The sequence below is a fragment of the Solanum stenotomum genome, chromosome 1 (assembly GCF_019186545.1).
Source record: "Solanum stenotomum isolate F172 chromosome 1, ASM1918654v1, whole genome shotgun sequence".
Taxonomy (NCBI): Eukaryota; Viridiplantae; Streptophyta; class Magnoliopsida; order Solanales; family Solanaceae; genus Solanum; species Solanum stenotomum.
In genome coordinates, this window is record NC_064282.1 from 10,047,180 (window position 1) to 10,072,915 (window position 25,736).

Here is a 25,736-nt window from a genome sequence, read left to right on the forward strand (position 1 = left end):
TCATCTCAATGTAACTATCGACTTATACGGTGTGTAACAACATATATTATTGATTGATTGTTACTCCATATGTTTGTTCAGGCAGAAAGTTTTAGTTAGTACGGGGTAAGACGTAAGCTTCGAGGTATGGGGTATAAAGTGTATGTTTCGGAGATTTTAAATTTTAAAATTTATAATATATTAACACAAAAAATATATTTTTTGGAATACATTAATAGTTAAACAAAATTAGAAGCATGATTAAAAAAATACAAGACCACAGTTTTATTTTTTTGTGATTTATTAATGAAAAACCTGATAAAACAATTTTGTATTCAACTAAAAATAAATATTAAACGAACATGAAAGAAATGATAAATGTAGTAGATTTACCACACTTTTAACAAATAAGTTCTACACACACAAAAATAAAAGTTAATTATTTTTATTTGCAATTTGGCCGTAAAGTTGAATTCAGAGTACAATTTAGTCTACAATTTATGCCTACTTTACTTTTATAGATTAAGGAAAGAGAATTAGCAATTAATATGGACTTGACATAGTAACAAATTCTAGTTTATCATTCTTCTGTGGTGAAAAATGAAAATGAATACTCCTCTTTTACAATTATAACAAATGTTCTTGAATTAGTTTAACATTGTTGTAAAAATTAACAAATTTCAATAGAACATTCATGAACTTTGTAAAAATAGTAGTTAAAATTTATCTGTGTATTCGTGTATAACAATTATTTTTATAATAACAAATGCAAAACATAAAAAAAAAAATACCAATCAAAATGTTAGTCTCACCACCAAGTCATAATTTTGACTATTTACCCAATGAGGATAAAAACAAATCTTAATGACACCTCTTCCTCAAAATATCGGTTTCAAATTAAGGGTACTTTTGGTATTTCAAATCTTTTCATTGATGTACTTGTTTTATACTTTTATATCAAGAATATTTTGAATTTTAATGTCTATATTTTGAAGGTGAATTCCATATGATTTTCCACATATAATTTAGTTCCACGTCAATTAAAAAAAAGGGGGGGGGGGGGGGGGNGGGGGGGGAAATCATCATAGATTTGAACATTTATCAAATGGAAATGTGCCTTTTTTGGATGACAAAAAAATGTGTTGAATAAATTGGGACATAAAAAAATACATAAAGTCTTTTTTAGCATAAAAATATATATAGAGAAAAAAAAATAGGGAGAATAAATTAATTAGTCATTTTTAGACCACTTTATCATTGTTGGTTAGTTATTGGGAAAAATGTCTAAAATATATTTGAACTTTAATTGAAATTGTTGTAACGATATCAAACTTTGGAAAGGATTTTTTACCCCTCTGCACTATTTAACAGTGTATTTTAAAGGTATATATGTGTCCACGTGGACATTATAAATATTGCATAATTATAAATAGTAATGTGTCCACGTGGACACACATATACTTTTAAAATACACTATTAAATAGTGCAGGGGGTAAAAGGTCATGCATAAAGTTTGGTATCGTAACAACAATTGTACTTATGTAGCGCGTTTAATTTCCAAAAACGAGTAAATTTTGTTGACTTCACCCTTATAAGTACGTCATTAATGTGCGTTTATTCGTTTAGTTAGAAAAGAAGTTTTCTTTGATAACGTGTTTAATTCCCCAAAAAGTAAATTTTGTCGTTTTCACCATTATAAATCAACGTCAAATTTGGAGTCGAGCTTTTTCAGCAATGAGGCTTAGCGACAAATATGATGATTGATTTATGTAGCGCGTTTAATTTCCAAAAAAGAGTAAATTTTGTCGACTTCTCCCTTATAAGTACATCATTAATGTGCGTTTATTCGTTTAGTTAGAGCAGAATTTTAGAATGTTTGTTCTTTGATAGAGTGTTTAATTCCCCAAAAAGTAAAAATTATCGTTTTTCACCATTATAAGTCAACGTCAAATTTGGAGTCGGGCCTTTTCAGCAATGAGGCTTAGCGACTAATATGATGATTGATTTGTGCAGCGTGTTTAATTTCCAAAAAAAGAGAAAAAAAATTTGTCGTCTTCTCCCTTATAAGTACGCCATTAATGTGCGTTTATTCGTTTAGTTAGAGCAAAATTTTAGAATGTTTGTTCTTTGATAACGTGTTTAATTCTCCAAAAAGTAAAATTCGTCGTTTTTCATCATTATAAGTCAACGCCAAATTTGGGATCAACCTTTTCAACAATGAGGCCTAGCGACAAATATGATGATTGATATATGTAGCACGTTTAATTTTCAAAAAAAGTATTTTTTGTCGACTTCTCCCTTATAAGTACGTCATTAATGTGCGTTTATTCGTTTAGTTAAAGCAAATTTTTAGAATGTTTGTTCTTTGATAACATGTTTAATTTCCCAAAAAGGTGAAATTTGTCGTTTTTTTACCATTATAAGTTAATGTCAAATTTGAAGTCGGCTTTTTCAGCAATGAGACCTAGCGACAAATATGATCATTGGCTTAGGTAAGACGGTAGGCTGGCTACGAGCACTTGTAGAGATTAGTGTTTTAGATCACAATACACTAATATAACTGATGTATGGGACTTATCCTTTACTTAAAAATATAGAGAGAAAAAATATAGCATGTCACAAAAATGTTGGCAGATCGAAAACCCTACTACGAGAGGGACACTTCATGTAGTGAAATTTTAAAATTGAGCCTTTTAACAAAGTCAAGTCAATTTTAGATCACCAAACCATGCTACTAATGAGAAGCTAGGTCTTATGGAGTATACACAAACATGTACGTTGCCACACTAAGATTAAGTAGCAGGTCATTGATGTGCGTTTATTCATTTAATCAAGATAAAAATCAAAATATTTGTATATAACGTTTTTTATTCCTACAAAAATATATATATTTATTTTTCACCAATTATAAATTTCAATTTAGGATTCAAAAAGTAACTGTTCTATAAACATCCTCTTACTTAACAAATATACTAATGCATATAAGGTAATTGAGAATATATCACATGTAACAGTAGTCTGGATTTTTATTTTTATTTTTATTTTTGGTTTTTATTTGATGTCTGATATTTATATTGTAGCCCGATTAAATTTAGATTTGCGCTGGCCGAGAAGTTCCACATTGGGTAAAGCGCTTCCTATATAACAAAGACGGTTCCATATTCAGGGTTACTCGAACCTAACAAAGGTGACTCTGTACTCAAGGTTACTCAAATCTGAAACTTCTGATTAAGAATAAAAGACTACTTACCACTCCACCGTAACCCTTATGTAATAACATTAGAGTGATGTATCATAATTGTAACCATTAAACTTTTATGTTCAGTCAAACCGGATTCATAAAAATAAATAAATCCATTACAAATCAACACTTCACAAACAAAAATCGAGAAAAGAGAAAAAGTTAAACAACTCTGTTTCACTTTGATTTTTACTGAATTAGGAGCTAATCCTACAATTTTTTGTTGAAAATGTAGCAAGAGGACAATTTTGTGCTTACTCCCGAGGAATAAGTTGGTGAAATTAATAGTACTCTTTTACTTGTTTTATTATAGCCACGAGCCACCCACACTTCGTAACAGGTGGAAATTAACGATAAAACTCTAACAAAAATTATTTATTTCGTGAGTACTTCTTATTTATTTTGCAATCTATTTATTTTCATTTCGTGATTTATTAATACAATCTGATAAAATATTCCCTATTGAAAATAGCTTTTTATTTTCATAAAATAAGACTTTGCGTTCACATTATCTTTTTAGACTTCACTTATAAAATTATTATGGAAATAAGAGTAAGATTTTCATTCATGTCGGCTTCTAGGACTAACTTATCATAAATGTTATACAATTATAATAATGGAAAATACGAATAATAGCCTTTTTGACCAAAATTTTATAATTCTTTTTTTAAATGCATTTAAAAATATAATTTTGATAAAGATTTCGCTTGTATTTGATCAATATATCTTAAAAACACTTTTATGTAGTAATTAGTGTTTCATCAAGTGTATTTTTCTCTAGTTTCTCAAAAAAAAGCTTTTAGTACTACCAATAATCACTTATTTTCTTGGAAAAGCTTGGCCAATCACCTTATCATTTTTTAAATAAGAAAATACTTTTTTAAAAAATAAGCACTTTTCGCCTTGAAAAACTTGGTCGCTTTTAAAAAAAAAAGAAAAAAAAAACTAAATTGGAAGAGAGTGGTAAAAACAGCAGATTTACCACGGTTTTACAACAAAATGAAAATTTGACAATTTTATGTTACCGCCAATAGAAAAAATATTCACTTATTAGTGAGACAAGAGTCCTTTATATCCACAATCCCTATATAATAGTCTTCTTCTCTATACACAACTCATCCTTTTTCACTCTCCTCTGCTATTTATTTCTCCCCTTTCAACTAAATTTTCTCTCTTCAACAAATCTCACAAGTATAAGTTTTTTTTTTCTTTTTGGGAACTGGTCTCGACATCATGGTTATAGGAGATGACCTATATGGTGTTGATCATCAACGCTTATATGGTGTTGATCATCAAAGCTCTGAATCTCATCAAAGCTCTGAATCTATGAACACAGAAAGCGATGATGTGAACGCCCAGCTAAAAAGCCGGAGAATGAGTTCAGAATCTGAAGAAGATGGTCTGTCAAAAAAGTTCCGAACATCCCCAGAATTCAACTCTAACTCAGAGGTTCAGGTTTGTTGTTAGCCATTTTCCATGGTTTTGCTTACGTGTAAAGCTTTTAAATTTAAGTAGCCATAGCCAATATGCATGGTTGCTTTATCTTGATCTTCTTTTTTCTGCATGTGTTTTTTTAAAATATTTTTATAATCTTCTTTCCGCACATTTCTTTTAGTTCTTTTTAAAGTCGGCACATCATGGCCCCTCCATAACACTCATCTATATCAAAAAAACAACCTCCACTTAATCTTCAAAGTCTTCAAGAATATTTTTTTTCTTATGTTTCTGGAAGAGATCTTGAAATCATTTTGTAAATTGATCGAATATAATTCATTTTCATAAAATAATTTCATACATACATTTTTTGTTTATACTAAAAATCAAAATTATTGAACTAACAAACAAGTTTGATAGACGGTTTTGAAAAAATTTATATCATTTGTCCGTTTTCATAAAATGTATTAATTTTTTCATTTTTTAACCTATTCATTTTATTCATAAAATAAGTAAATATTTTATTTTTTTATTTATTACTAAACACATTAATTAACAAACTTTTTTCAGGATACAGAACTTATTGGTCTAACACTAAGCAAGACACCATCTTTCGTGAACTTATTAGAATCAAAACTTTCACAGGTGAAAATGAAGAACAACAGCTCTACACGCCGGGTAGGAAGGCCATCAAAGTCTTCCCGCAACATGGAAGATTTTGCTATTGTTTCAGAAAAATTGAAGGCTGCCAACTTTCCTGCTATAAAACTCATTATTGGTGTTTGGGAGGTAAATAATCTTTTCATTATAACAATAATTATTATTTTTTTATATTTGCAAAACAATGCTTGTTACTTTTCTACGCAAAAAACAAAAAAATTAAAACTTTATCATTAAATATGTTTTTATAATGCTTTTTCTGCACATTTTTTTTAGTTCTTATGTGATATTTTCATTTATAATTCTTGTTTTTAGTTCTGTTATAGTTTATTTATTTATTTTTATTTTATTTTTATTTTTAGTAACGTGTATGAAAAACCATTTTCCATATATCTTTTCTTTTTAATAAGCTACTTTTTATAAAATAATAATAATAAAATTGATATTAGATAAATGAAATAATAATTGTGTTTTCTAGAATTATATTTGTTGATAATTCTAATAAAATTAATTTGAGAATTAGAAATGTTTTTTAAAAAAACCATTCAAATCCGTAAATATAACAAATATTTATGATTTATATAAATCGATTCATAACTAGCCACTGCCTAAATTCACTATTAGTCATTTTAAAAAGTATAAAATTAATAAGTTATTAGTTATGTGTTTATAATACATTCCTTGGATATAGTTATAAAAAAGATTGACTACTAATTTAAATACTTAAATAATTTAATATAAAACTACAAAATATATCTTATGTTAAAAATATTTTAATAAAAAAAATTAAGACATAACTTACTGTAGCATTTGGCAGAGAGTTTCGAAGCATGAAGGTGATCTGATAGCGAAATGCTATTATGCAAAGAGAAAATTAGTTTGGGAACTTCTAGATGGGCCTCTTAAGAGCAAAATTGAAATTCAATGGTCAGATATCATTGCTATTAGAGCCATCATGCCACCAGGTGAACAACCAGGAGTTCTTGAGCTTGAGGTACTATTTCTTATTTATTTATTTTTGCTTATATACATAATTTTAGATTTAATAATCAATTTTACGATATATATAAAATCATCATTGATACAGTTGAAAGAACCACCTACGTTTCATCGTGAAACAAATCCTCAACCTCGAAAGCACACATTGTGGCAGCAGACATCTGATTTTACTGGAGGTCAAGCTCTTATTCACAGGTGAAAACTAAATAATAAGTTAATTATTTCGATTCTCTATTATACAAATTCAAAACTTTTTTTGGTAACTTGTACATATGTCTTTTTTAGGAGGCATTGTGTTAGATTTGCTCCAGGAGTACTTGACAGGCACTATGAGAAGTTGCTACGTTGTGATGCAAGGCTGAATGAACTAAGCAAAAAACCTTTCCCTAGCCAAATATGTCCTTTTTTTGAACAACCAGATTATTATAATAATGATCAGGTTTCAGATTTCTCAATTGGCAATGACTATGGATCACAACTTCTTCTCAATTATCCTTTTCATCATTTGCCTTCTTCTTCGTCATTACTCCCTAATGTTCGTGAACCTCTTCGACAATTCAGTTCAAGTTATCCCGTAGCAGGTATGAATCATATATAACTGTGGTTATAGTGTCATAACCCGAAACTAATGCTTATTAAAAATTTGGGCTTGTTTATGTTGTATATTTAGCCCAAATTCGATAAGAACCTTTTCATTTTGATTTGACTAATTAAGGTTATGTGACTCACCTTTTATGCAGGTGAGAGTATAAGTGGGCTTTGGGGTGGCCAAGGATCAAACAACTTGGTGAATGTTGCTGCTATGGGAAATCAAGCTATTGGAATGTTGCCCGCGGGTTCAACACCAGATCAACAAGCTGATTGGATTACTACAACACAGGATCATCAAGCAATAATGTATCAGCAAAATGACTCGATAGGAAATGGTCAAGTGGATCACACAATGCTAAACAATTTAAAGAACTATTTGCTGGAGGAAAATCAAGTTACATCCTACAACGAACCAGCATTTCCCTACTCATTGCCCGAGCACCATGAAAATAGAAGCCTTGTTGCTGCTACTGGTGGCCTAGACTCCAGTTATCAGATGGTGAACAACAATTATGCAGAGAATGTTGTACCAAACTATGAAATGGCGTATATGCAGCCAAATACCAATTGGATGTTTCCTCAACAAGCAAATGATCAATATTCTACCAACTATGCTACAGTTAGCGGAGGATATCCAACTCAAGATGTGAACCAAGAAGCACAGTCCGTATGGAAAACAACAAACTAATAGCTAGTAATGACATAAGATCTTGTTTAATGTTATTTCTTGTTTTTATTACCCTGCCAGTAAGTAGAGCTAGAACTTTCTACCTTTATCTTTCTTTTAGCCTATGTATGTTTTAGTTGATGCAAATTAGCCTATGTATGTTTTAATCGATGCAAATGAACATTTTATCTAACTTCAACATAGAGATGTTTGACCTATACATATATTGCTATTCGCTCAACTAGTAAATAAACTGAACTCTCATTTTACATTATGGTATCTAATTAATGATCATTCAAACATAAGATAATACAAAAGGCAAATTGTAATCCCTAGTCTTGGAAATTAGAGATTATAGGATTAGGTAGATGTTGGACAACAAATAGTTTGTTAAGATTTATAAGTAGGAAAAACATTATATGGAGAACTCACAAGCAAGAAGATTAGGGGAACAAATCATTAATTAGTTCAATCCAATAATTTGAGAAATCATAACTCTACACAAGACTTCTTTGGCAACTTTTTGCCTCACTTATTTACTACTTAATTAGTCAAGCTACTTAGTTAGTCTTTACAAATAGAAAAATCAATCACGACGATATTACTTATCTCTTACCCGATGAGTTTCGAACGTGATCAATTGTTAAAATTAATTAAACCTTCTAAGATAAAGCAGAAGCATATATAGCGATAGTAGTAATAACTAAACAGAAAACTTACTCAAATTATTGACGAAAATCATTAGAAAACTCCCTCTTAGAACCCTATTTTGCTCCACAATTTTCATGGCGGTATTCTTCATCTCATCCCAAACTTGAAACAAACAAAAAACACAAATATATAAAATAGAAGATAATGACTAAGGATTGCATATCAAAATTTAAAAATATTTGTAGGTGTAGTGGTATACAATGTAAATATATAAGGGGGATAAAAATTTGTTAGCACAAGATATTTACCCTAATCAAATTAATTTATCATGATTAAGTGATAAGTTAAGATATGATAACCATCTTATTAGAGATAAGTGTCATGTATTTATTCGTTTGATATAAAACACTGAATGCAGATTTATTTTTTATTCCATTATCATCCAAGTTGAGATATCGGTGAAAACCTTCATTATAAAATATACTAAACTTTTATAGTATTTAAAATATATATATAAAATTTCATTTAGAGATATTAGACAACATAAAAGAAAAAAAAAGTATATTGTAGGACACAAAAAGGTAACTGTTTAGAGAAACACAAAACTCTCAAATTGGATTAAAATAAAAATGTTAACCTAGATTTCCATGAATTACTTATTTATTTGTTAAAGAGTTGAGGATAATTGAAAAAATAAAAATTTACTTATGTTTCGAATTCTAATTTTTCTCACAAAGGCCGTAACCCAAGTAAATTTAGGGCCTTAGCCCAAATAAAACGAATCAGTCAGGCCCAAAAAAATCTCTATTAGCCCAATTAAGCTAAGTCATTACTCTAAAAACCCTAGCTCTGTGTTCGCGGCAATTTTAGTCCCTAAAGGTTTAAGACAGTTACTCTCACCTCTCCGACGGGAATTTCTTTGCCGGAGTCTCGCCGGAAGCGTCTAAAAGTTTCATCATGGCGGGAGGGAAGATGAAGAAAGACAAGCCTCAGCGGGGCTCATCATCCGCTGCCTCAAATCCTCACTTCCAGGGAGGGATATCGTTCCACAAGTCGAAGGGTCAGCACATTCTGAAAAATCCTCTACTCGTTGATTCTATTGTCCAGAAATCCGGAATTAAATCTACCGATGTTATCCTAGAAATTGGTCCTGGTACCGGTAATCTTACAAAGAAGCTTCTAGAAGCCGGAAAGTCTGTTATTGCTGTTGAACTTGATCCTCGTATGGTTCTCGAGTTGCAACGAAGGTTTCAGGGAACTCCTTTATCTAACCGACTGAAGGTATCTTATTTTATTTGATCAGTTTTGTTTTTGTAAGATATTTATTGCTTAAATTACTCTAATGTGAACTTAGTGTAGCTTTGAAAAGAAAAAAAAAAGCTTATTCTTGATATGTCCTTTGTTTGTCAGCATTCATTCTAGTTAATTAGCATTCATGGTAGTTAATTATGAGATTTGCGAATATTAAGCATTGGAATAGAAGAGGTTTAACTGAAACAGAATGTATTGGTTGTTGTTTGTTATAAATGCAAATTGGGTTAGTGACGTTTGATTGGTTGGTAATATGTTATCAGGGTTGAAAAGATGTGCTTAATCATACTTATTTGGTTGGTAATATTGCGGTTTGGAAACTACTTGTTTAGATAGAATTTTGATTCAAATGTTGTGTGTTAAATAATCAGTGGTTTTATGTTGTTTTTTTTGGTGGGAAGCATTTTCATGTGTTAGCATTTAGTGATTTTTTCTTTTATTAAGGAAGAAACTAACTACAAGCTCTCATTTGGATCGGTTCGGTTCATGAAAGAGTGACGCAAAATCGGTGACCCATAACATGTATCTTCCCATTCTCACACTTAGTAGTCACATTTCAGGAAACTAACTAATTCACCCATTACTGTGTTTTGAATTGAAGACAGACGGTTTCATTAGATAGAAGGTTAAGCCCATTCCATGTAATAGTTGGATGAATGAGGAATTAGTCTAACTGAGGTGAAGTGTTGGTTTTGAGTTGGTGGTTCAGTGGTTCTTTTTAATTGTGGCTGCTTTGAGTATGGTAAAATGGCCTTATATAGAGTAACGTCTTTTCTTAATGAACTCACTCCACAGTTCAAGTTATAGAAATGGTTACTTATCTAAGTTCGACATCACCCATAAGGTTGTTATGGTATATGGACCCAATAACTTTTTGTGATTATTGTACCCTTTAGTCACAAGCTTCTCTTTGGAGTGAAACAAACAATTGGCAACCTTACTGACCTAAGCTTGAAATGGTTCCCTTCATGCAACCAGATCTGGATCCGTTTCACTCAGTTTCCAAAGAGACTGCAGTTCTATGTTAACTGAATTTTCAAACTAGAAGATTATATACTTTTCCGACTGTGGATTCCAAGGATGAGATTTTGAGATGGTTTTGTGGATACAAAGTTGATCTCTGCAGTCTGAAATTGGCATAATTATAATAAAGCAAATTCCTCCCTTCTGAACACTTATAGAGCAATTATCCTCTGTGGAGGAATTTGCTTTATCATAATTATGTGCACAGAAATTGAATCGAGTTGACATGTCAGCTCCTCTGATTTCCAATGATTTGGGAGCCTGGTTTAGACTCACATCCATAATTTCCTATTTTGCTATGTATTTCTTTATTACTTGATCAAAAAAAAATTATGATAAAGCTGGGCTCTGGCAATTGCTTCCTTCTACAGGGCATAGGTTTGCATTCTCTGATCAGTGAGTAGCTGCTTACTTTACTGGAACTGTCATGCATGGTTGACAACTTCATGACTTATTATCATGGTCATGCTGTTAGCAATATGAAAATAAGAATTCACTTACATAATAGACAATTCATATGGCATCACTCTTCATTGATGTTCCTTTTGGTTTTATGTCTAGATATTATCCTTGCTTTCATTTTAATGCACTTCCCATCATTATCTATTTACGTTGAGATGCAAAACTGTTCTGATCTTCTGATCTTCTGTGCTGCAGGTTATACAAGGGGATGTTCTTAAGTGTGATCTCCCTTACTTCGATATTTGTGTGGCTAACATCCCATATCAAATATCATCTCCTCTCACCTTCAAATTATTGGCTCACAGGCCTTTATTCAGAGCTGCAGTAATAATGTTCCAGAGAGAATTTGCTATGAGACTTGTTGCTCAACCTGGTGATACTCTTTATTGCCGCCTTTCTGTGAACACACAGCTGTTGGCCCGAGTATCACACTTATTGAAGGTGGGAAAGAATAATTTCAGGCCACCACCAAAGGTTGATTCTTCTGTAGTTAGAATTGAACCTAGGGGACCACTTACTCCTGTCAATTTTAAGGAGTGGGATGGTTTGGTCAGGATCTGTTTCAACCGGAAAAACAAAACTATAGGTTCTATTTTTAGACAAAAATCCGTGCTCAACATACTGGAAAAGAACTATAGAACTTTGCAAGCTTTACAGTTCTCTGAGAAAGCTCCTTCAGATGATATGGAAATGGCTTTGGATGTATCTACCTTGGGAGAGTCATTTGGAGACTTGAGTATGGATGCCGATGATGGAAATGATGACGATGACATTGAGATGGATGATGGTGATACGAAAAGAGCAGAATTCAAAGAGAAAGTTTTGGCAGTGCTGAAGGAAGGAAATTTTGAGGAAAAGAGATCCTCCAAGCTCGCACAAGCAGATTTCATGCATCTACTTTCTCTCTTTAACAAGGCTGGAATTCATTTTTCTTGATTCATGGGGCAGTTAGCCATACGAGCTTATTATAATGTTTGTGGTTTTTCTCCTCGTGGAGATCCAATTTTGTTTTGCTCATAATGATTCAAGTCTTGAAATTTGTAGATAATTTGCAGTTAGCGTCTCACAATATGGTGGATTTGAATGAGATTCGAAGATTTTCTTCTGGTATGCTTGTTATAGCCTGCACTTTTTGGTATCTGTGACTCTTCAACAAGTGTTAATCTAGTCGAGTTGTTGCCTCTTGTTGCACTACTGAAGGCATCTTCTAACACATCTCTCCCTGCTTCTTGCTTTTGTTGGAGAGCTATGCAACTGCCTAAGCATCCATATTTTGAACTATTTATAATCTGTTCTCAGTCTTGCATTTTTACAACCAAGTGTGCAACAACCTGGTGGTTGATAGATTTTACCTCTGTAGGAGCTTACAATAGATTATATATAAAGTGGTTAAGAGTTGGTTGAGTTTTAGCTCAGTTCTTACTGAAAAAGAAAAAACTCATACCTCAAACAATTCAACATATCAAGTGTAATTGTACGTGGCCTACGGAAGATAGTTGTACAAATATTAGGGGGAAACAGTTCGCTGCACTTTGCAAGGCAGATTAGAAATCAACAGTTACCAAGAGCCTATTTGCTAGTTGAGATCAGTGTTTTTCTGCTGAACTTAATATTTCAGTGGCATAATGTTGGTTATGTAGAACTTATGTATCGTACTGGGAGGGTTCAACAACAAAATCAATCAATTGATCACGACAGTTGCAAACAAGTACACTACCTCAGTTTGACTGCTTCTTTTCTTTGATAAAGATAATTACAGATCTTGGATAAAAATAAAGCAGTTCCCTAGCAAGGGAGTAGCAGCTTGATCCAAAGATATTATTTCATCAACTTCGTATAAATGATGTGATTCAGATGGTGAAACTTCAGCACACCAGTAATGTTATTCCCATGAACTAGCAAGAATGATGTCTTGTGAGTTGTAACCAACAAAAACTTCTTTGAGCTTTTTCTCCTGCAATATAAGGCACCAGTAAAGCCGTCTCCCGGTGCCACAAAGTGGACCTGAGAGCTGAGATTGGAGTTATGTTATCCAATTTCACTATCAACTGGCCAAGGGAACCCGAAAATTAAGGTTAAGAGGTCATTCTTCATCCTTGTCTAACGACGTTGAAAGAAAGCTCAAAATGAAGTCATCAAGATCCCCTTCAAGCACAGAATCAGGATCTGAAACCTCATAATTTGTCCGGAGATCTTTGACCATGCGATAAGGCTGCAAGTATGATACAGAGCAGTTATGATGACTACATGAACCATCACTATGAAGGTAAAATGAAAGGTTAAACTGTATGAAACATACATGGAGCACGTAAGTACGTATTTGGTTGCCCCAACTGATCTCAGTGAGAGACTGGGTATGTTGTGCATTCATCTGAGCCTGTCGTGCCATCTCAAGTTGGTCCAAGCGCGATTGAAGAACGGCCATGGCAGAAGCTTTGTTTGAATGCTGTGACCTTTTTTTTGGAAAAATATTAGAGCACTAAAAGTTCCCATTTGCTCTTCTTCCTATGGAAAAGAAAGAAGCTCTCACATATATTTTTCACCAGAATGGATGCTTACCTTTCATTCTGACAAGATGCAGTAATGCCTGTGGGAATATGAGTTATCCTGACAGCACTCTCAGTTGTGTTAACAGACTGACCACCAGCTCCCCCTGATCGAAAACGCTCAATTCGAAGATCAGATTCATTGATTTGAACATGGGTAGATCCATCTCCCAAAATTGGAATTACAGCAACTGCAACAAAGGAAGTATGCCTTCTCTTCGCGCTATCGAATGGCGAGATGCGTACCAGACGATGCACTCCTACCTCTGATTTGGCATATCCAAAAGCATTTTTGCCATCAACTTTGATTGTTGCACGCTGATAACATGAGGGAGCAGAAATCAGCAGAGCAATAAGACAATAGCTAACTAGTGCCATGTTTGAAAATTAAGAAGAAAGGGGAAAACTTCCTAATTTCAGGTCAAATTAGAACCCATGACAAGATTCACAACCCATATTTTAAACACACATTAATTACATATTTGTTTAACAATTCTGTTACGCTTCAAGGCTAAACCAAGTTCTCCCAACAGCATGTTATAAAATTAATGTTTGTTTTTAAATAGCAAAGAGTTATTGCAATTCACAAATTTCAATTTTCCATACTACTTAATAGCTACAGAGTTTTCAAGTGAGAAGAAAATATGGTAAGAACCTAGACCTTGATTCCTGCAATCTCACCAGGCATTTCATCCACAACAGAAACGCCATATCCTTTACGTTGAGCCCACAATTTGTACATCTGCATGACCATTGAAGCCCAGTCCATGCTCTCAGTACCGCCAGCTCCAGCTTGAACCTACACAGGAAATAACAAGTCTATCAGCATCCATTTTACAAAAAAAAATGATTGAGGAAATCAACAAAGTGAGTGGCTTTTCTTATGAGATGTCCTTCTGAGTTATTCTGGAACAAGATGTGACAAGGAGAAACAAGTACACACTCAAAGACCAGGGAGACAAAAGTTATCCAAACTAAAACACAGTCTGAGCTTCAGAGAAACTAACCTCTATAAAACAAGAGCAATTATCATGCTCCCCAGATAATAAAGCTTCAAGCTCTTTTTCTTTCACATTCCTTCTAATTCCGAGTAGAGCTTTCACTGATTCCTGCACTCAAAATGACTAATAAAATAGGAAGAAATGCCAACTGACAATAGAATTTCTCACAAAATTGATCCACAAATCATATACCATATGGTTCACAAGTGGCAGAAATCAGAATTGAATTGGAGTATCTTGAGATACACACTTTCTTGAAAGGAAAACAAATAATGTTTTATAACATAAAATATAACACAAGTTATATAGAACCTAACTTTGACTTCATTATAAAAAGAGAAAATGGTCAAAAGCCCCCCTAATCTATATCCGAATTTCCAACTACACACTTTAACTTTATGAGAGTCCTATCACCCACCTGCACTGTTTAGAACTGTAATAACTACCTCCCTAAATGTTTAGTTGGCAATGTGAGTGTATTTCACTCTCTTTGAGAGAGTGAACATAAAAAACTATTACTAAAATTTTATTTTTAATATTTTTTAAAAATAAATATATGTATAATTATTTATTTTCTTTCTTCTCCATAGCAATATAAAACAAATCTCTCCATCATTCACCACCTCTAGATAGGTGTTGCTGCCACCCCCTTTTTACCGAATTCTTTATTGTTAATTCCAAACAAATTTTTGAACTCATGTAATACTCTTGCAAAATCAATCTACCTAAATAAATAAAAAGAATTAGAGGAGGAAAAAAATCATGAGGATGGTGGAGATGATGAAACTAATGGGCTTGGAAATCATGAACAACTTGGAGATATTATAAATGAAGATGATAAAGATGTGCCAAGGTGCTGGATTTCGATGTAAATTAGGGAGGTGATAAAGATGGAGGTGGAGGTGGTAACAATGATTTCTCATATGACAATGGTGAAAAGGATGGAGGCCCGACGAATTCACCTTGTGAGGAAAGATTAAAAAAATAAAAGAAGACCCACAATGTATCCCCTAATATTTTCCCCAAATCAAGCTTTCACAAAAAAAAGTTAGGGCTGCAAAAAGATTGAAGAAGAAAGGATGAAGAAGAAGGAGAAAAAACTTTTTTCAAAAGTTTAATTGGTGAAACACACGTGTCAAGTGCGTGTGCCTCACCACAAGGCAGATGGCTGGTTATCACGTTTTAAGGGGGTATTTAATCCATTTTAAAATAGTTTAGGGGGGTAATAGGACCCCCGTAAAGTATAAGTGTGTAGTTGAAAATCCGAATATAGATTGGAGGGGTATTTGACCATTTTCTCTTATAAAAATCATTCTATACCTATACCTGAAAGAAGAAAAACCATGCCTACATTGCATTTGCAGGTAAGAGGGTAATTGAACAAACATTGAGTAAACAATTCCTTCCAAGTTCATTCCTGGTGAAGGCGTCAAGTCAAGCAATCAGTTTGAAGATGGAGTTAAAGGTTCAGTAGTTTATTTATTCATTCTACCAAACAAGTATTGGGCTGTTGATATTTGCAAGTTATGTTCAAAATTATTACATATAGTACAACAAAAGAAGTTGTATAAAACTTAACCCAACTTCTTTGAAATATAACTCATTCCTTACTTATTCCTGGAAGGAAAGAAAATCAACAAATTTTAACTGCTCCCAGTTTCAGATTTGGTCTAACCAAGCAGTCAGTTTCATACAGAAGATGGAGTTAGGAACTTATTTATTTGTCATACCAAGCAGGAATTGGGCTGTAAAGCCTTGCATATCAGCTCCAAGTAATACAGTAATCATTACTAAGAACTAGACTGTTAGTTAAACTTACTAATAAAGTACTTAAAGAAAAGAGGTAAATACAAATTAAGCGGAGCCCCTAGGATCAAAACTAATGATATTTAAATAAAAGTACTGATATAAATCCAATGATATGCCTGTAACAAACTGAATTTAGGAGGAAGAATCAGGTTTGATTTGCAACATTCTGAATTAAACTGAAACAAGTGGAATAGTGTAAAAATGGGAAACATGGAGTAGTGGATTCCATGCAATAAACAAATTTAAGCTCACCGATTCCAACTCTGGATCATTCTCTTCCCTGGCAAGCTTAATCATGTCAATATGTTCAACCAACTCTTGTTCAATGGCCATAACATCCTCCACTTTGTTCATTAGAGAACCATGTTCACGGCTGATCTTCCCAGCATGGACGGGGTCATCCCAAAGATCTGCCTTATTGAGCTGAGCTGACAGCACTTCAAGCCTATACATTAGCCTTTTCCACTATAAATGGGAGGCAAAGAAACAACACAAACAAAAAGACTGAACTCATTAAATAGAATTAGAACATTCTCAAAAGAGCCATGTAATTTTTTTTTTGAAACTTGGTAACTTTGTATTATAACACAATAGTACATGGGCAGCTAAACCTTATATACAGATGAACTCCAAAAACTCCACTATTCTAAATCTAAACTGCATCTAAAACATCAATTATAGAGACAGTTTCATTTGAGTATAATTGATTGCACCAAAAACATAACAACAAAATGCAGTTGAGTTTAACTTTCTGCATACTATTCTCTACGCTCTCAAAAAGAGCCATGTAATATATTACTTCATTAACATAATTATCTCAATCTAAAGACCAAAAATAACACTCCCTTAAACATGCCCCAAGTACAACTCGAGTTTCCTGTCAGACTAGTTATGTAAACATTGATCATTCATTTAAATCGGTCTGGTACCTGGCCATAATACTGAAGCTATTATATCCAATGAACAAATACAACAATCAGAGGATTCATCAAGGGCTGATTATTTGCACACTTGTCGTAAACCTACTGCAACTTTCCCTATGTGAAGCTCACATTGGTCTGTTCTCAGTTTTCACCATGTCCATCACCTACCTCAATACCCAACCAACCAACCCCCAAAACTCACCCTACTGAGGATTTTTCTAAAGAAAAAACTACTATTATCAGACACAAAATGTAGAATCCTGTCTTCCAAACAGAACATATAAAACATAAAAATCACATTTTTTTCATAAAGATCACAAACTTATATTTCTCACTGGATAAGCACCAAGATCGGAACTTTGTCATAAATATCACAAGTTTCTCTCTTTTTACATCAATAAGCAAAAAGATCACAACTTTTTAGTGATGTGGTCAATCTAAATTAAGTATAAAGCTGCTTCAAACAACAATTACAGATAGACAAAAATACCTTGAGGCGTTTCTTGATAAGATGAACGGACTGAGCAATGGAAGAAGCATGGCTTTTCCAATCATCCTCACTATCATCAAGTATATTCCAATTTTTAGCAATAATTCCCTCAACAGTAAGCCCATCAGCAGTAGTCGGCTCAACAGCAGCCTCCAAGCTCAAAAACCGAACACCCCATAAAGACCCTGATGGGTTTTTTGTACTTCCATTGAAAATTGAAGAGAACCCTTTATTTCTTATATTGGATGAACTGTACCAAGAATGAAAAATTGTTGATCTATTATTGGAAATGGAAGTATTAGGAGATTGAGAAGAAAAAGTGCAAGAAAATAAGAGGAGTTTGCGTGGGATTCGAGAGAGCTGCGTTGATCTTCTTCCCAATATTAAAAACGACATTTTTATTGGAATCCGATTTGACGAACCATCAAACCCAGAGGGGTTTAGGCAAGGGTTTAACGTTATTCACGTTTCAGAAGACGAAAAAGTACGACGACGTTTTAAAAGAGAGATTTCCTTCTGGCTAACTGCAGAATAAATTAAACCACTTCACATTATAAACTTCGTACTAATAAAAGTAATTTGAGGAAGATTTTGCTAGTGTTTATTATAATCATCTTTTTCTTATTAAATTTGCATTGGCTTATTTATGTGCTTAGTTAAAAAACTCAACTTATAACTTTTGATTTATAAATCATGAGTTATAAGCCCCCTTCAAACATAGCTCGAAACAATTTCAAATTATATTTCTCATTGCGATGAACCTAGACTTTAGTTACTCTTTAATTTGAGAACTTCAGAGAGGTGAGCACTTTGTGTTTCAGATAGCTGAGAAATAATGACCAACAATTACCACTTTTTGTAAAGAAATGGAAGTAATCCAACCAGCTTAAGATATACAAGTGAAGTATACATCCAAATTTAGAATTTTCAACTCCCAGGTAATATTGTTCTTTTTTCTACATTTCGATTTCAATTTCAACATAGATGTCAAAGATCATACAGCAAAAATAAAACAACCCATTGTTTGATCAAAACTTTCTACCATAGTGGATATGGACGTTATCTAATATGCTTCTCCCACATGCCCTCGGACCTTTATTTCAATAACTAAGAGTAACATGTGTTCTGTTTGAAACCCTTCACTTCAAAATTCCTTGTACAATGTCTCCAGCCAAAACTAACCATATCTTCAACTGGAATTATTGCCTACAATACAACAGCCTACCCACCTGCCTAATTTTTTAACAGCCAGATTCTGCACTTCCAACTAGCCCCATCAAGGCAAAAAAATGGCATGTACAAATAAAGAATCTATCGCCTCACAAGTATAAATTCTCATAATGCAGGTCTTGCTACCTTAACGGTAGAAGAATGTGATGAATAGATACACCAGATTGACTAACATAATAAAGTGGTTAGGCCTTGCAGTAAACCATATCCAGCTTAGAGGAATGCTGATTTTCTGGGCTGAATGCTACAGAAGTGTCAAATTACTGTTTCACCATAAAGGAACTTTTACAACTGCACCCACCCACTGCACTTGGATTGGTAGATACCTGCAGAAAGACAGTAAACATGCACAAAAGTGGTTAGATGAAAAACCGAGAGGAACTAGCAGAAAATAAAATAGTTCTAGTGCCAGGTTAAGCATGATTTATTTTCCGAAATAGCATCTAGAATTGTTATCTAACGGAATCCAACTGACTACCAATGTTGCAGGCATACAAAACAGAGACATAGTATATGTTGGAATTCCATCTAAGCACTATTGATCAAAGTAGGCCTACCGCCAAGAGACAGATATTGTTTTTTTTCCAAGGAGTTGAATTTTTGTTACACTTTTTAATGACCCCTTTGCCAAATATTTTTATCCCCACTTTTCACCCCTAATGGAAGCCCCAAATAAGTGGTGGGAACTTTTCTACCCCTGCATCCCATGACATCAGCCAGTTTCTCAACAGTCATCAGCATTAATGCTAAATACTGCTCTTTACTAGGTTAACTCTCAGTCCAGTAACAGCTTCATAGAATTAAAGAACTCCTCTCAAATATAGCATCTGCTCTTTGTCAGCTTCACAAAATAGGAGAGAGCCATCTATATACACCATACAGAATGTGATTAAGCATCATACCTTCTTGATCTAACCTGCCTATTTTAAGGTCGCTTATCCACCCCAACCTTTCAGCTTTTCTGAACATTGTGCTGAGGATTTCCATTACCAGAACAAATAAGTATGGTGAGAGAGGATCCCCTGCCTAAGACCTCTTTGAGAACTTAACAAACCTTGTGGGTAACCTTTAATAAGTATAGAAAATTCCACAGTTGAAGCACAAAATTAGATCCACTCTATCCATTTCTTTCCAAAGTTCATCAACTTCAACAAGCATTGCCAATTCACATGGTCATAAGCCTTTTCTAAATCAGGCTTGCAGGCCAGTGGCCACCCCTTTTTGTTTCCCTCTCAGCAAATTATCAGGACTTCTAATTTCCTCCAAAGAAGCATCTGTGAAATTATTCCAGCATCCAGATACCTACCATAGTTGTGGCCTGGGAATATACTAGTTTTTGCCATGTATTTTTCATTTTATTCATCTACTAGTAAAATTGTTCGTGCTTTGCGCAGTCCTAAAAATCAATCAATTTACAATCAGTTGATATTTGAAAATTTTGTTGAGATAGAAGAAAAAATTCTTAATCCGTACACAAATAAATTGAAGAGGAAACATCTTAATCTTTAAGCATACATCAGTAGGATATATGCAATCATTGGTACTCCTGGATGGTGGCTCTTTATCTCACATATAATTCAATGTACATAGAATTTTCATTTTATGGCATTAACATACTATATGCTTAATACAACATGTGATGGGGGGAAAAGAAAACATCATTTGGGGGAAAAGAAAACATCATTTGCAGTAAAACACAAATATTAACTACGTATGATTTATCAGTCAAATGTATAAGGTGACACTAATCAACACAACATACAATAATTTGGAGACCCGGAGTCCCAAAGAGATTAGTATAATCAATGTTAACTATATTAAGGAACTACTGCAAAGCCCCCTCCGAAAGAAAGAAAGGATGTGTCGGGGAAAAAGAAAACATCATTTGCAGAAAAAGAGAACTATTAACTACGTACAATTTATCAGTCCCTTGAATAAGGTGACACTAATCAACACAATGTACAATAACTTGGACACTGAGTCACAAAGAGGAGTACAGATCAATGTTAACAGTATTACGGAACTACTGCAACACCCCCTCGAAAAGAAAGCATCATTTGCAATAAAAGACAAATATTAACATGTATGATTTATCAGTCAAATGTATAAGGTGACACTAATCAACACAATGTATAACAATTTGGACACCAAGTCATAAAGAAAAGAATACAAATCAATGTTGACTATATTAAGTAAGGAAGGAAAGGGGAGGGAGGAAGAATAGAGTACTCCTTTGGCTTTTGCTTAGAAATCTATAAAAGCTGGTATCAATTTGGATTTAACCGGAAGGACTATATATACGTACATGTTTGGATTTCACTGATCTAAGCTAACAAATATAGAGTCATGCTTGTCCATATTAAATATATGGCAATTCATGTTTGTAATTGTAATATTGACTAAGCTAATCAAACAAATTTATTTTTTCGCCTCCTCCTTAATTATATTTTTTCATTTTCTCATTTCCTCCCTTCCCTTCTTCTAAATACATACAGAACAACTTCTGTATCAGAAGCAAAGCAACTACATGAATGTATCACCTCTGGCCAATTCTAACGTTATGAGCCAAATTAAAAGTTAGTTTCCACAAGTATTATTTGAGCTTAAAACCACTAAAATTTGGTGTTTGCATGCTGAAAAGTTGCATAGAATTTTAAGTTGCATAAATAAGGAAATAGGATAATCAATATATGCCGACTGTATAATTTCATGTTAATTTTAGATCTCAAGTCTTCTAAAAACCAACAATTTCTAGTCATTTGAATGACCATTTTAATCATGCTTCTCAGTTAAAGTAATAGTATTCTCAAGGTTTCTCACACTACTTGTTAAATCCCGAAGAAACAAAATTTTAAAATCTGAAGACTTCTAGGAAGTCAAAACTAAAAACTTCATACTTTACATTCCACTACAAAGAAATAGGAAGAAGACAGTTTTTAAAATCACAATAGAAAACTTACCAAGTTGATCTGTGTTTTTTGGTCTAATCAGATCTTTACTAATGATTCAATTTCTATTATTGATGATGTTTTAGACTCATTACAGATAATAGGATCATAGCTTGTTTGGAAAGCTTCATGTAGATATGGTTGTAGTACAACCTTTGTACTGACTTGTTTAAAGATATATATATACAAAGCTACCAGTTTAAAAAAAAAAATAAATAAGGACTTACCAAGCTGACTTGTTAGAATAATGTGTGGCACATCACATCTCAAGTTTGCCATACCATTAGCAAATATCAGTTCATGAAAAGGAGCCACTGCTTCTCCGAACAATAAGAAATCAACTTTAACTCAGATTTAGTTCCTGTAATCTATCATACTGATTTTTCTGGAACGCGATGAATATGCCACATTACTCCACAGAGTACCCTCAACTAAATCCCTTTCACAAGCAAACTATAATTGGAATGTTATTAAATATAACCAATGTTCTTATCAATTACCCAGTTAATGAGATTCTCTATATATTCCATATCTGAGTCTCTGCTTTTCCTTGTTTCAGTTTTGTAGGTAGTAATCAAAGTCATAATTGTAATCTCCTTATATCCCAAAACATCAACTATTTTCCTTGAAATTTTCCTTATTTCAGTTTTGTAGGTAATAATAAAGCCATAACTGAAATCTCCTCATAACCCAAAACGTCGTCTCTTTTCCTTATTTCAATTTTTCTAGGTAGTAAAGTATTAAACTAACCGGAGAACAAACCAAAAAAGAGATAATAGATAAATATAACCTAATCTATGAGAGGTGCCATGTCAGCACTCATTGGCCCTCCATTATATAGATACAGATAGATAGATTTTTTTATTTATGTTGGGTCTGGACAAAGCTTGCGCACCACAACTATGACACATGGGAAAAGATCACCTAGAGTGTTTTGCCTCCGTTAGGATTTGAACCTGAGACCTAATGGTACTTTTTTTCCCGATAAAGGTAATGTAACTGAGACCTCATGGTACTCCTCATGTAGTGCAGCTTCTTTGTTCCAAGTGTGACAGAACACAACATACTTTGTTTAAAAAGTAGGAAGTTATTTTTCCCCTCCTCCAAAAGCAGCTAAATTCTTAAACATTACTCCATGCATTTTTTAAATGAAAATTCTAGTTTATAAGACTCCTAGACATTTCTAGATTAATTACTGTTGGAATGTAAAACTACTATGTACTACCCCAGGCTAGTAGAGTGGACAGTGGTACAACAACAACATACCCAGTGAAATCCCACAAGAGTGGTCAGTGGTACTTCTTCATATTTTTTAATGGCAAGTCTTTTGGGGCTTAAGCTAATGCCTGTCCTAATTCTTGCCTCATTGACAAACAGAAACGGAAAAATAGAATAGTGGCATCCATCATGCAATTGATCTAGAACACCAATATGCATGTGTATCTGACATGCAAAAAAAATAGCAATATTGAATGTAAAAAGCTACTTTTACAGACCTGAAAAGCAGAGCGGATCAGCTCCTCAACATAATCAACAGTTGCACCTTTGACAAAATCGAATGATACATTATCCACAACCAATTTAACTCCGTCATGCTCAAAAATTCTACAAAATATAAGAAATGAATGAACAGAAAAATAAGCAACATAATGACAAATGTTAACAGTAGCAGTATATGAAACTTTAGAGCATTTTAAGTGGTTTTGGGGGGTGGGATATGGGGGAGCAGGATGTTGAACTCATGCTTCAAAATCTGGCAGATTCCTTAGGACCACCAAGAACAGGATTTATCAATCAATCAACCAAATTTGTGTCAATCCCAAACTAGTTGGAGACTTGGAGTTGGATATATAAGCCCTCTACATCCAGTTCCCTTTATTCAGCCTCATTTCATTCTAATACTCAATAGTTTGCTTTAAGACAATTTAGTGAAGACAAATAGGGGTCTTTCTATAACTGAAGGAAGGCTGGAATAATACTCCCAAAACTGTATAGGATGCGAAATACAAGAAACAGTTAGCAAACCTGTCATCCGAATTGGTCTTATCATCTAGAGAGAATTCATATTGAAACCCGGAACAACCGCCAGCTTCAACACTCAAACGAAGCATCTTCTCTTTATGTTCGCCAGCTTGCAACTCTTTAATCCTCTACTCAGGCATGTAAAAGGACCAAGTTAGTAAATTGTCTCAACTCAATTTTACAAGCAATTCATACCTAAACAGTACAATATCAAACCTTATAAAACAGTATAAAAACTAGAATGTCATCGTCAAAGTGATTATGCTCTCACATAGTCACATATACCACGGTTTCATTTACCAAAAAAACCCTTTCCCAAATGGAGTTTGGAACCATTCACTTAGAAATTAACAATCTTTTACAGAACAACTGAACAAATTTAACTGATTAAACATAAAGGTATCAAATCTCGAATGTTTCAATAAGATATAGCACAAGAATCTTGAAAATTTCTCGCAAAAAGTCTTTCCCAGAATTTTTAAAAAAATAATCAGCAGAGACATTTTTTAAGCATAAAAAAAAGGGAAAGTTTCGGACCGAGAGATATATTAAAACTTACACGAACGCAGTTCTCAGTCATTACAACGGAATCTGTAGCTTCGACTTGAGATTGAGATTGAGATTGGGGCTGTGATAGAGCAGAAGCTGAGGAATTCAAAAGTCGGTAATTTTGACGAATCCGGGTGGTGAAGAAGGGAACAACACGACGAATCATCGAACTCGACGACGAAGATGATAACATATCTATGAATTAATCATCTACAGAAGATGAGATTGACGAAATCGGTATGGTTTTTTTTTTCTGGAAGAAAATGAAGAATTGGTGGATGAATTGAAGATGACAGGTTTTCTTGTGCCCGAGACAATTCAATGGAAGCGGATCTGGAGCTCCGTTTCGACTTGTGCCCGACACGTACCTTCCGAAAATATAGCTTATACGCCAAATATAGAGGAAAGGCTCAAAATGATCCATTATCTTTGAGTTTAGAACCAAAGTAATCCTTATTTTTTAACATGGAGCACTAATAGTCCTCCATGTTTCTAGAATTGATACACTTTTAATACTTCATTAAACAACTGTCTAATATTTAACGGACTTATAAACTATCCACGTGAGAAAGTTTTCCCCTCAAAACTGAATCTTTGTTTCCCATGTCTCTCACTTCCTACAATGAACCATGTTTGAGCGGCAGAAAAAAAGAAGAGAAAGATGAAAATATCAACCTAGAACAAACTCTATCGACGGCGGAATAATTCAACATGTGGATGGGATATGTTGAAGTTGGACAAGAAAAAATACTACCAATCCAACAAAATGCAGTTACATTTTTAAGATCAATTTTTTTTTTTACAAAAAAATAGATCACCTCTTGTTTTACAAGTAGAAACTGTATTTTGTTATTGTTTTTCAAATTTTTTTTGGTGTAGTTTTTTGTGCGAATCTGCTATTGTTTGTGGTTCAATTCTAGTGTTGTTTTAGTGCAAATTAGGAGCTGCTGGTATGGTGCATTTCTGGTGCTGTTGTGGTGCTTTACTAGTGCAGTTTTGGTGATGTTGTGATGAATTTCTAGTGCAGTTTGGGTGTTTTTCTACTGTTGTTTTGGTGCAATTTTAGTGCAAATATGAAGCAATTCTAATTTGAAATATGAAAATTTCTTTGTGAAGATTCAAGGGACCAAACAAATTGAAACCAAACATACATCATATTTGTTCCATAGCAAAATTCATTACATTGCAAAATGAAAAGAT

At 33.5% G+C, this 25,736-nt stretch overlaps 4 protein-coding genes across 4 annotated transcripts; 2 read left to right on the forward strand and 2 right to left on the reverse strand.

Annotated features, from left to right (window-relative positions):
- Positions 1–4,453: 4,453 nt before the first annotated feature.
- Positions 4,454–7,592, forward strand: LOC125850182 (uncharacterized). The gene is made up of 6 exons (XM_049530066.1): positions 4,454–4,669; positions 5,225–5,443; positions 6,132–6,308; positions 6,402–6,508; positions 6,599–6,894; positions 7,054–7,592. The coding sequence occupies exons 1-6, from the start codon at positions 4,454–4,456 to the stop codon at positions 7,590–7,592; spliced, it is 1,554 nt and encodes a 517-aa protein (XP_049386023.1).
- A 1,493-nt stretch (positions 7,593–9,085) lies between these two features.
- Positions 9,086–12,198, forward strand: LOC125846512 (ribosomal RNA small subunit methyltransferase). Its single transcript, XM_049525963.1, has 2 exons — positions 9,086–9,503; positions 11,214–12,198. Exons 1-2 carry the CDS (start codon positions 9,180–9,182, stop codon positions 11,952–11,954), a joined length of 1,065 nt encoding a protein of 354 aa, XP_049381920.1. The 5' UTR covers positions 9,086–9,179; the 3' UTR covers positions 11,955–12,198.
- A 572-nt stretch (positions 12,199–12,770) lies between these two features.
- LOC125853297 (peptide chain release factor PrfB2, chloroplastic) lies at positions 12,771–18,382 on the reverse strand. Its single transcript, XM_049532964.1, has 7 exons — positions 17,788–18,382; positions 16,627–16,839; positions 14,572–14,673; positions 14,226–14,363; positions 13,578–13,882; positions 13,318–13,471; positions 12,771–13,230 (listed from the first exon to the last, which is right to left on the reverse strand). Exons 1-7 carry the CDS (start codon positions 18,181–18,183, stop codon positions 13,102–13,104), a joined length of 1,437 nt encoding a protein of 478 aa, XP_049388921.1. The 5' UTR covers positions 18,184–18,382; the 3' UTR covers positions 12,771–13,101.
- Positions 18,383–18,864: 482 nt separating this feature from the next.
- Positions 18,865–24,812, reverse strand: LOC125852106 (iron-sulfur assembly protein IscA-like 2, mitochondrial). The gene is made up of 4 exons (XM_049531832.1): positions 24,547–24,812; positions 23,991–24,115; positions 23,462–23,570; positions 18,865–19,343 (listed from the first exon to the last, which is right to left on the reverse strand). Exons 1-4 carry the CDS (start codon positions 24,727–24,729, stop codon positions 19,278–19,280), a joined length of 483 nt encoding a protein of 160 aa, XP_049387789.1. The 5' UTR covers positions 24,730–24,812; the 3' UTR covers positions 18,865–19,277.
- Between the last annotated feature and the right edge of the window lie 924 nt (positions 24,813–25,736).